This window comes from Schistocerca nitens, chromosome 9 (assembly GCF_023898315.1).
Source record: "Schistocerca nitens isolate TAMUIC-IGC-003100 chromosome 9, iqSchNite1.1, whole genome shotgun sequence".
NCBI classification, from domain to species: Eukaryota; Metazoa; Arthropoda; class Insecta; order Orthoptera; family Acrididae; genus Schistocerca; species Schistocerca nitens.
The window spans coordinates 141,193,797-141,206,070 of record NC_064622.1 but is presented as its reverse complement, the minus strand read 5'-3'; the positions used below and the strand labels follow the sequence as shown (position 1 = coordinate 141,206,070).

Here is a 12,274-nt window from a genome sequence, read left to right as displayed (position 1 = left end):
GAGTAGGCGTGCCGGCCACGAGTCGAATCCGCCTGGCGGATTAACGACGAGGGCCGGTGTGCCAGCCAGCCTGGATGTGGTTTTTAGGCGGTTTTCCACATCCAGATAGGTGAATGCCGGGCTGGTCCCCACGTTCCGCCTTAGTTACATAGCTCGCAGACATCTGAACACATTCGCACTGTCATTCGGGAGGACGACGGTTCAATCCCGCGTCCGGCCATCCTGATTTAGGTTTTCCGTGATTTCCCTAAATCGCTCCAGGAAAATGCCGGGATGGTTCCTTTGAAAGGGCACAGCCGACTGCCTTCCCCGTCCTTCCCTAATCAGATGAGACCGATGACCTCGCTGTCTGGTCTCCTTCCCCCAAACAACCCCAACCCAACATTCGCGCTGTCCCATGGTTTCACTCGACGCAGACAGTTGGAGTACACTAATTTCTTCCTGGGGGGCACGGGGTGGCGACAGGAAGGGCATCCAGCCGCCCCTTAAAAATTAACGTGTTGCATCCGATTACCCAGCAGACCCCACAAGTCGGGGTTAGTGCTTGGAAAGAGAGAGCCAGAATGGCAGTAGGACGATAGCTTTCAGTTTTGTTGTTGGGTTTACCTGGTTTTAAGATATCAGTGACCATCTGTTTCACAACAAACAAATAAATTTTTTTATTTAGTTAAAAGTTTTTCTCCAAATAAAACTTTGTTTAAGATATATCTGAAAGATCTACAACTATACCTACATACATACTCTGCAACCCACTCTGTATTGTATGTAGAAGAGTACCTTGTATCACTACTGGTCATTTGCATTCTTATTCCACTAGAAAGTGGGGCGATGGAAAAACGACTGTCTATATGTCTCCTTACGAGCTCTTTCTCTTATATTATTTTCAGGGTCCTTAGTAAAATCTACGTTGGCGTCAGTGCAAGGTCTTTATAAATGATTAAAGCGATTTCATAGATTTGTTGGAGCTGTATTATTTGACATATTGTCACAGGACTTTGCACACACATAGAAAAACTTGAAAAGCTTTCTCACGTAATACAAGTGGTCCATATGTGCTCCCCTACTTATTCTGCAGACATCAAGTCTGTAATCTAGCTCTTCCCACGTTCGGCGCAGCGTGCTCCTATCAATCTGTTCAAAAATACTGTTACTGCGAGCTCGCAGTTCTTGTAGGTTATCGTATTTGAAATTGCACATCTTCAACCACAACGTAAGAAGTTACAATTATACCACTGTTATGGCATACAACTTGGAACTTTGTTCTGTTTCATGCCTTCTGAGACCTTTACATGCCGATAACTTATTATCTGACATTTAATATCAGCAGACTGTACCTTTCTGATAGATCCTCAGTGTGCTAGTATATTGGGACAGCATTTATTTATAGGACATAAGTTATAATGTGGTTTTAGTATAAAACGCCAAAGATACGAGCTTGACGAGATTCAATATGGCCTCAGCCTGGTGCTTTAGTCAAAGTTTATCTTTGAGAGGACCACTGCACCTCTCGTAACAAGTATGCAAATAAAAGCACGTGTTTAGAAGACATTGCAAGTAACTGACAACACCAGCATCGACTTACCGACAGTTAAATAGAAACAAGCGTTATTTTGATCGCCATCTTGTTTCTGTTGCACAGGGGAAGTGATTGTGGTGTCGTGTTTGAAGTTTTCTTTGCAAGTTCTTGGACAATGGTCAACAAGATCCAAGGAGCCGTCACAGTGGACGTAATTGAACACACTACAGGAAGACAGCCATTATATAAAACAACGTGTGTGATTATTTTTTTAAATTATGTCAACTGTAGACCAACGTATGAACATATTAGATTATCCTTCTCTCTCTCCATAGGATGACCAGAGCTCATGCCAAGACCATACAGAACACGTTTGACATATACGTGTACTTTAGTTAAATGTTTTTCTATTGGCATTGTAGCCTGAAGGTGAAGTTCATACCTCGAAATGTGTTGCTTTTTTCTTTCGTTTCTTGTCTGACATGGTTCGCAGGAGAACTTCCGTAAAGTTTGGAAGGTAGGAGACGAGGTACTGGCAGAAGTAAAACTGTGAGGAGGGGTCGTGAATCGTGCTTGGGTAGCTAAGATAGCAGAGCACTTGCCCGCGAAAGGGAAAGGTCCCGAGTTCGAGTCTCGGTCCGGCACACAGTTTTAATCTGCCAGGATGTTTCATATGAAGCGCATACTCCGCTGCAGAGTGAAAATCTCATTCTGGAAATATCCCCCAGGCTGTGGCTAAGCCATGTCTCCGCAATATCATTTCTTTCAGGTGTGCTAGTCCTGCAAGGTTCGCAGGAGAGCTTCTTTAAAGTTTGGAAGATAGGAGACGAGGTACTGGCAGAAGTAAAGCTGTGAGGACGGGGCGTGAATCGTGCATGGGTAGCTCAGATGGTAGCGCACTTGTCCGCGAAGGGCAAAGGTCTCGAGTTTGAGTCTCGGTCCGGCACACGAATTTAATCTTCGAGGAAGTTTCACATCAGCGCACACTGAGCTGCAGAGTGAAAATCGTATTCAACAGATTTTGTGACTGGTATCGCTATCTGAAAAACGTTTTAATATTTTTGGAACAAACGCAATCGTTTAACAGTCAACACGGCTATAAGTTGTTTGATTCATTTCATTTCACGGCATTTCATTATTAGAAAAATATTAAAATTCACAGTCACCAAATATTAGGCCATACTTCTCTAAGGCGCCTCGTGCAAGATGATTTCCGCTGCAAAAGTAGTACCGGCCGGGGTGGCCGAGAGGTTCTAGGCGCTACAGTCTGGAACCGCGCGACCGCTACGGTCGTAGGTTCGAATCCTGCCTCGGGCATGGATGTGTGTGATGTCCTTAGGTTAGTTAGGTTTTAGTAGTTCTAAGTTCTAGGGGACTGATGACCTCCGCAGTTAAGTCCCATAGTGCTCAGAGCCATTTGAACCATTTTTGCAAAAGCAGTGTGTGTTGCATAGGTGGAGCTGGAGGTGCTGGTCCTGGACACGGCCCCAGAGGGCGCGCTGGTGCCGGCGACCTCCTTCTGCGTGGATGGCATGCGCGAGGGCAGCACGGCACTACACGTCGCCTTCGCCTGCGTGTGTGCGGGGGCGGCTCCCTGCGTTCGCAAGTGCTGCAAGGACTACATGGCCTACGACCCCGCCGGCGACGGCCGCTGCGCAATAGTCTCGGACGAGGAGTGGGACAGGGACCCGGATATCGGCTTCTGGCGGCCCACGCTGCAGGTCTGTACCAACCACTAGAGAGGGCGTACGCAGCGGTCTAAAACTGCACTGTTGTTGTTGTTGTTGTGGTCTTCAGTCCTGAGACTGTTTTGATGCAGCTCTCCATGCTACTCTATCCTGTGCAAGCTTCATCGTCTCCCAGTACCTACTGCAGCCTATATCCTTCTGAATCTGCGTAGTGTATTCATCTCTTGGTCCCCCTCTACGATTTTTACCCTCCACGCTGCCCTCCAATACTAAATCAGTGATGCCTTCTTCAAGTCAAGTTGTGCCACAAACTCCACTTCTCCCCAATTCTATTCAATACCTCCTCATTAGTTATGTGATCTACCCATCTAATCTTCAGCATTCTTCTGTAGCACCACATTTCGAAAGCTTCTATTCTCTTCTTGTCCAAACTACACTCCTGGAAATTGAAATAAGAACACCGTGAATTCATTGTCCCAGGAAGGGGAAACTTTATTGACACATTCCTGGGGTCAGATACATCACATGATCACACTGACAGAACCACAGGCACGTAGACACAGGCAACAGAGCATGCACAATGTCGGCACTAGTACAATGTATATCCACCTTTCGCAGCAATGCAGGCTGCTATTCTCCCATGGAGACGATCGTAGAGATGCTGGATGTAGTCCTGTGGAACGGCTTGCCATGCCATTTCCACCTGGCGCCTCAATTGGACCAGCGTTCGTGCTGGACGTGCAGACCGCGTGAGACGACGCTTCATCCAGTCCCAAACATGCTCAATGGGGGACAGATCCGGAGATCTTGCTGGCCAGGGTAGTTGACTTACACCTTCTAGAGCACGTTGGGTGGCACGGGATACATGCGGACGTGCACTGTCCTGTTGGAACAGCACGTTCCCTTGCCGGTCTAGGATTGGTAGAACGATGGGTTCGATGACGGTTTGGATGTACCGTGCACTATTCAGTGTCCCCTCGACGATCACCAGTGGTGTACGGCCAGTGTAGGAGATCGCTCCCCACACCATGATGCCGGGTGTTGGCCCTGTGTGCCTCGGTCGTATGCAGTCCTGATTGTGGCGCTCACCTGCACGGCGCCAAACACGCATACGACCATCATTGGCACCAAGGCAGAAGCGACTCTCATCGCTGAAGACGACACGTCTCCATTCGTCCCTCCTTTCACGCCTGTCGCGACACCACTGGAGGCGGGCTGCACGATGTTGGGGCGTGAGCGGAAGACGGCCTAACGGTGTGCGGGACCGTAGCCCAGCTTCATGGAGACGGTTGCGAATGGTCCTCGCCGATACCCCAGGAGCAACAGTGTCCCTAATTTGCTGGGAAGTGGCGGTGCGGTCCCCTACGGCATTGCGTAGGATCCTACGGTCTTGGCGTGCATCCGTGCGTCGCTGCGGTCCGGTCCCAGGTCGACTGGCACGTGCACCTTCCGCCGACCACTGGCGACAACATCGATGTACTGTGGAGACGTCACGCCCCACGTGTTGAGCAATTCGGCGGTACGTCAACCCGGCCTCCCGCATGCCCACTATACGCCCTCGCTCAAAGTCCGTCAACTGCACATACGGTTCACGTCCACGCTGTCGCGGCATGCTACCAGTGTTAAAGACTGCGATGGAGCTCCGTATGCCACGGCAAACTGGCTGACACTGACGGCGGCGGTGCACAAATGCTGCGCAGCTAGCGCCATTCGACGGCCAACACCGCGGTTCCTGGTGTGTCCGCTGTGCCGTGCGTGTGATCATTGCTTGTACAGCCCTCTCGCAGTGTCCGGAGCAAGTATGGTGGGTCTGACACACCGGTGTCAATGTGTTCTTTTTTCCATTTCCAGGAGTGTATTTATCGTCCATGTTTCACTTCCATACATGGCTACACTCCATACAAACACTTTCAGAAATGACTTCCTGACACTTAAATCTATACTCGATGTTAACAAACTTCTCTTCTTCAGAAACGCTTTCCTTCCCATTGCCAGTCTACATTTTATATCCTCTCTACTTCGACCATCATCAGTTATTTTGCTCCCCAAATAGCAAAACTCATTCACTACTTTAAGCGTCTCATTTCCTAATCTAATTCCCGCAGCATCACCCTATTTAATTCGACTACATTCCATTAGCCTCGTTTTGCTTTTGTTGATGTTCATCTTATACCCTCCTTTCAAAACACTGTCCATTCCGTGCAACTGCTCTTCCAAGTCCTTTGCTGTCTCTGACAGAATTACAATGCCATCGGCGAACCTCAGTTTTTATCTCTTCTCCATGGATTTTAATATCTACTCCGAATTTTTCTTTTGTTTCCTTCACTGCTTGCACAATATACAGATTGAATAACATTGGGGATAGGCTACAACCCTGTCTCACTCCCTTCCCAACCACTGCTTCCCTTTCATGTCCCTCGACTCTTGTAACTGCCATCTGGTTTCTGTACAAATTGTAAATAGCCTTTCGCTCCCTGTATTTTACCCCTGCCACCTTCAGAATTTGAAAGAGAGTATTCCAGTCAACATTGTCAAAAGCTTTCTGTAAGTCTACAAATGCTAGAAACGTATGTTTGCCTTTCCTTAATCTTTCTTCTAAGATAAGTCTTAGGGTCAGTATTGCCTCACGTGTTCCAACATTTCTACGGAATCCAAACTGCACTGCGCAGCAGAATTAAAGGATCACTTTTTTAGACATAATTCCAACCCACTGCGACGAGTAAGTTAGAAAGTCGGTGATATACTCTTTCTACCGGGTCAATCAATAAACTGTTCTCCCAACCAGTTTCAACAACAAGGGACAAAGAATCAGATATCTTTAACGGTAATGATAAGGTAAAGGATTAATTCGCCCCAGCGCTTCACTTTAGATTTTGCATTTATTGTCACACCCTGTAGCACTACTGTCCGTTACTGCTATACCATAACCTTAAAGTTGGAGTCAGGTCGTGAAATAAAACTATCTTGTTAAAGTAATTATGGTATAAAGCAACAGAGCAGCGTTACCCTCTGAGAGGAATTTTACTATGCTGACCGTGTTGTACCTAACGGAGGTGGCTTATCGGAAGCGAAAGTAAGAATTACGTAAATATTTAAACAGTAAGAAACAATATTTTACCTAACTACACTGTTCAAAGAATGAAGAAAACGGTCGCCAGCCTAATTAGGCAAGAGAATGATTGACCTTCTTGTTCAAGAAAATAGGTATGAGTAACTTTAACGGACAAACACAACCTATATTTTGCCACACGCGAATGCAATGAACTCTGACACCTGCTTATATTAACGTTAAGTCTGGAGTTGACAGAGTAGAACAAATTATTTGCATAAATATAACAGATAACAATACACACTATTACTTTCAGGGCTTATTCAAACTGAATGGTCTTTATAACATTACTATTAATATACACTGTAGAATCACAAATTGGACATAGGTTCAGTATTACTTTTCAAACATTTTCCTAGCTGACATAAAATTGTAAATGTAATTCATTGCAAAATTATGAACTGGTCACAGGTTAAATCGCTCTCAGCTAAATACTTTTCTATTTAGAATGAAAGTTAAATGGAATTCACTAACAGAATACTTATCACTGTCTTTTGAATGAAGATGTTACTGTTTTCATAGATAGTTGTCTTTCTATTAATCCTTATGTAGCATGAGCATGATAGGCAAACTATGAATCCTGTTACAACATTAATATGCACTTTTAATACACAACAGGAACCAGTGCTTAACAAGCATGAGTATATAACTTTCCACAATTTCAGTTTTGCACTTTTACTACAGTGAAACCCAAAGTTAACATATTTGTAAGATACTGACTCACCTTTTGCGATTTACAACAGGCAGCAATGTGATCATTTACTAAGCAAAACTTAATAAGCCTCAGTCTTAAGAACTTTTAATTTTGAAGTTCGCAACAACATATTAATAAGCAGTTTCAGTAGGAAAATTACTTTCAGCAAGCATCATTTACTTTAGTTTACTCTCTTGCCACATTAACTTTAACTTTCTTTCAATAAAGGACACTCGGTAAGCACTTTAGCGTGGGAGGGACCCTAAGTGGATATGTGACTGAGAATAAATCACGGTAGGTACAAAAGTTCAGTTAAAAAATTACCTTGTATTTGAGTACACTAAACATCCAATAAGCTGATCCTTCACTGTACATTACTATAGTGTTCCATTACAGCGATTGCGCAATGTGGTGGCGATTGCATGTTGGTAGGTGGATTTGCAGATAGAATTGACGGACTCTGTCATTTCTTGGTGGCGATGATAGACATCAATTCCAGAACAGTTCCAGCTCTTTATCTATCCATCCGAGGCATTGGAAATCGCCAGGAAAAGCCTCTCTCAGGACCAACACAATACACAACTTTTACATGAGCAGTTGACAGTTTGGTAGCTGGTCCCCGACTGACTCTTGTTTCACCTTTCTACCTAGGCCAACCAAAATTTGCGCGCGCTACACAGTTCCGTTCCCGAGGGGAACCACAACACCTTTTACATACAAAATAACTAAGAACCCTAAGTGAAGGTCAACAGTTTACATAACAGAGAACAAAAATTTTAAATAAAACTGAACCTTTGCACATATTGAGAATTCTAAAAAATTGTTTAAACAAATTCCAAGTATATACAGTAAGTTTTGTCTCCCTCCAATTGGGACAAAGAATTTAGATCACAGATACACTATATTGCATAGAATCAAATCATGACATCAAAGTTTTTACAAAGAAAGGAGTATACAATTTTGTGTTATCTATTCAATCAAACATTTTTACAGAAGCTCAACGATGTGACATTAAATAAAACAAAAGGCAAAGTAAATCAGTAGAGTATTAGAGCTATGGTGTTACAACTGTATGGCCTGCAGAGATTTGTTTGTTTTTATTTAATCGAATTTTTATGTTGTTCACAAATTGCAACACCTTCTAAACTTTTTACGCTAATTAAGGCCATATAAGAATGATCTTTTCCGAATATACTTCTGACCAAAAAGCGATTCTGCTACCTGGAGTCCAAAGTTTTTGTTAAACCTGCCTTTGCGTTCTTGTGGAGATATTTCCACAGCACTTTTCATCCTCTACCAAATATTTCCTTATATCTAATCGAGAAGTAAAATACCAATTTCCTTAACTTAAGCTTTAATTTTTTTAATGTAACGAAGTATTTTCTTAAAAATATTCATCCTCTATTGGATTCCGTTAGTGGTCGAATTTCCAGAAACGCTGAAGCACGTATTTTTTATCTCCAAGCGAGAAGTCAAATACAAATTGTCATAGATGTAGCCTAAAATTTCCTTTAGCAATTCTTTGGCAAGTACTGAGTTTCAAAAAAGGTTTTCACTCGTTATTTCACCTCCTTAGTAGCTGAATTTCCAAAAATGTTCAAACACATGTTTGCATGGCCTGATTGAGAAACCAAATACCATTTTCATAGTTCTAGCTTCAAAATTACTTAAATAGCGACGTATTTTCAAAAGGCCTTTCAACCCCTATGTCACCCCATTAGTAGTGGAATTTCAGACAATCCCTTCTTAAACGTTGACTACAGTCCAATATCCACACCCTATACAGACTTTACGTTCGAATCCTTAGAGGTTTGGGCTGGCCGATGATGGCTCAGTCAGACTGACCTCATTTTTTTCATCTCTAACCGAGAAGCTTTAAAAATGCTTTCGAAATGAAATATTTTCAGAGAACGATTCACCCCTGTTTCACCCCTTCAGGGGTTGAATTTCCAAAAACACTGATACAAGTATCTTTTATTTCTAACAGAGTAGCTAAATACAATTTTTCGTATATTTAGCTTAAAAAATGATTGCGCATTGTAATATTTTCATAACTATTTTCATCCCCCGTTTCTCTTCCTTAGGAGTTGAATTTCCAAAAGCAGTGAAACAACTTTTTTTGTTTCTAACTGAGAAGCCAAATTTAAAATTTCTTAGATTTAGTTTTAAAAATGCTTTCGTAATAAAATGTTTTCATAAAAAAGTGTAATCCTTAATTTAATCTCCATAGGGGTTCAATTTCCAAACCACTGAAACAGGTGCTTTTTTTTACCTGTAACCAAGAAGTCAAATACCAATGTTCATAGATGTAGTTTGGAATACTTTAACAGTTCTTTAATAATGGTATATTTTCGAAGAAAGCTTTCACCCACTATTTCACCCTCGCAGGGCTAAATTTCCAAAAATGCTGAAACACGCATTTCTTTATTTCTGACCGAGAAACCAGATACCAATTTTCGTAGATCTAGCTTCAAAATTGCCTTGCACTTCTTTAACAATGACATATTTTCAAAAAACGCTTTCACCCACTATTTCACCCCCATAGGTTTAAATTTCCAAAAATGCTGAAACACTTATTGTTTCTGACCGAGAAACCAAATACCGGTTTTCGTACGTCTAGCTACAAAATTGCTTTAACAGTGACATTTTTCAAAAAATTCTCCAGTCCCTGTTTCATCCTCTTGGACTGAGAGTAAATCGAAGAAAGACGAAAGTAATGAGACGTAGCAGAAAGTGAACATTAGGACTGATGGCCACGAAGTGGATGAATTTAAGGAATTCTGCTACCTAGGCAGCAATATAACCTATAAGGGACGGAGCAAGGAAGACGTCAAAAGCATACTACCACTGACAGAAAGGATATTCCTAGCCAAGAGAAGTCTACTAGTATCAAACGTAGCCCTTAAATTGAGAAAGAAATGTCTGAATATGTACGTTTGGAGTACAGCATTGTATGGCAGTGAAACATGGACTGTGGGAAAACCGGAACAGAAGAGAATGGAGGCATTCGAGATGTGGTTCTGCAGACGAATGTTGACAGTTAGGTGGACTGATAAGATAAAAAATGAGGGTCTTCTGCGCAGAATCGGAGAGGAAAACAATATGTAGAAAACATTGAGAAGGAGAAGGGACAGGATGATAGGACATCTGCTAAGACATCAGGGAATGACCTGCAAGGTACCAGAGGGAACTGTAGAGGGCAGAAACTCTAGAGGAAGACAGAGATCTGAATACATCTAGCAAAAAACTGAGGACGTAGGTTGCAAGTGCTACTCTGATATGAAGAGATTGGTAAAGGAGAGGAATCTTTTTTGGGCCTCGTCGAATCGGTCAGAAGACTGATGACTCAAAAAAAAAGGTTGGAATTTCGGAAAATCCGTCATTATACTAAGCCTACAATATAAGATCTACACCTTGTCCAAATTTGAATTTTCTGTCATTGGGCTGGCCGATGACGATTCAGTCACTAAGTCAGGACATTGCCCTGTATATATGGAGATTTTAAGAATGCACCCGTACAGAAAGCATCCGTGACGACGCCCTGGCCGCTTGTCAACCGGCAACTCCTTTGACACTCTCCGATTCTGGATGGACTACTATCTACATCTACTACTACATAGATACTCTGCAAACCACATTTAATTGCCTGGCAGAGGGTTCATCAGTGGAGTACACAATAGGCTTAATTCGTCCTAGGTGAATAATATCCTTTAGTCTTAGCAGACAGTCATCTACTTACATACTCCGCAATCTATTATACGGTGCGTGGCGGAGGGTACCTCGTACCATAACTAGCATCTTCTCTCCTTGTTCCACTCCCAAACAGAACGAGGGAAAAATGACTGCCTATATGTCTCTGTACGAGCCCTAATCTCTCTTATCTTATCTTTGTGGTCTTTCCGCGAAATGCAGTCAGCCTCAAATGCTGGCTCTCTAAATTTCCTCAGTAGCGATTCACGAAAAGAACGCCCCCTTTGCTCTAGAGACTTCCTCCCGAGTTCCTGAAGCATTTCCGTAACACTCGCGTGATGATCAAACCTAGCAGTAACAAATCTAGCAGCCCGCCTCTGAATTGCTTCTATGTCCTCCCTCAATCCGACCTGATAGGGATCCCAAACGCTCGATCAGTACTCAAGTTTCACTCAAGAATAGGTCGTATTAGTGTTTTATAAGCGGTCTCCTTTACAGATGAACCACATCTTCCCTAAATTCTACCAATGAACCGAAGACGACTATCCGCCTGCCCCACAACTCCCATTACATGCTTGTGCCACTCCATATCTCTCTGCAATGTTACGCCCAAATATTTAATCGACGTGACTGTGTCAAGCGCTACACTACTAATGGAGTATTCAAACATTACAGAATTCTTTTTCCTATTCTTCTGCATTAATTTACATTTATCTATATTTAGAGTTAGCTGCCATTCTTTACACCAATCACAAATCCTGTCCAAGTAATCTTGTATCCTCCTACAGTCACTCAACGACGACACCTTCCCGTACACCACAGCATCATCAGCAAACAGCCGCACATTGCTATCCACCCTATCCAAAAGATCATTTATGTAGATATAAAGCAATAGCGGACCTAACACACTTCCCTGGGGCACTCCAGATGATACCGTCACCTCCGATGAACACTCACCATCGAGGACAACGTACTGGTTTCTATTACTTCGAGCCACTCACATACTCGGGAACCAATCCCATATGCTCGTACCTTAGTTAGGAATCTGCAGTGGGGCACCGAGTCAAACGCTTTGCGGAAGTCAAGAAATATGGCATCCGTCTGATACCCTTCATCCGTGGTTCGCAAGATATGAGCTGTGTGCGGGCGCAGGAGGAACTGGCCGCGGTTCGCGAGCAGCCGAGCGTGCTGTTGGCCACGGTCAGCCGCCTTCAGGCTGCTGCCTCGAGGATACATGGAGACCGGGTTGCAACTCTCCCCTCCAATTAACATTCCCGCACAGATTAAGTGTTCTGAACAGTACTGTGATATTTTTGTCACTGTTATGGCCTTCTTAAATATTATTATTGCTGCCATAGAACGTTGTCTTTGCGTGACTATCTTAACAGTTATAGGCGTATTGGGGTCTTTCCTTTCTTCGTATGCCGTCTTTGAAGGCAAGATACATCGAGCTACAACTCTTCTGTCACTCTTTTTGCCTGATGCAATACGCGGACATTTCTCATAGCATTAAGTCCATAGAAATTACAAGAGGGGAGGGACACGGTTCTTAATAGGGTGTGTGACCATCACCGGCG

The 12,274-nt window shown here is 43.3% G+C and overlaps 1 protein-coding gene across 1 annotated transcript in view; it reads left to right on the top strand.

Moving 5' to 3' along the window:
- Nucleotides 1-12,274, top strand: part of LOC126204058 (probable G-protein coupled receptor Mth-like 3) — a 754,641-nt gene that overhangs the window by 121,539 nt on the left and 620,828 nt on the right. The window contains exon 4 of the mRNA XM_049938481.1: nt 2,971-3,237. Within this exon, the coding sequence (XP_049794438.1) occupies nt 2,971-3,237 (267 nt within the window). The remainder of the gene's footprint in view (nt 1-2,970; nt 3,238-12,274) is intronic.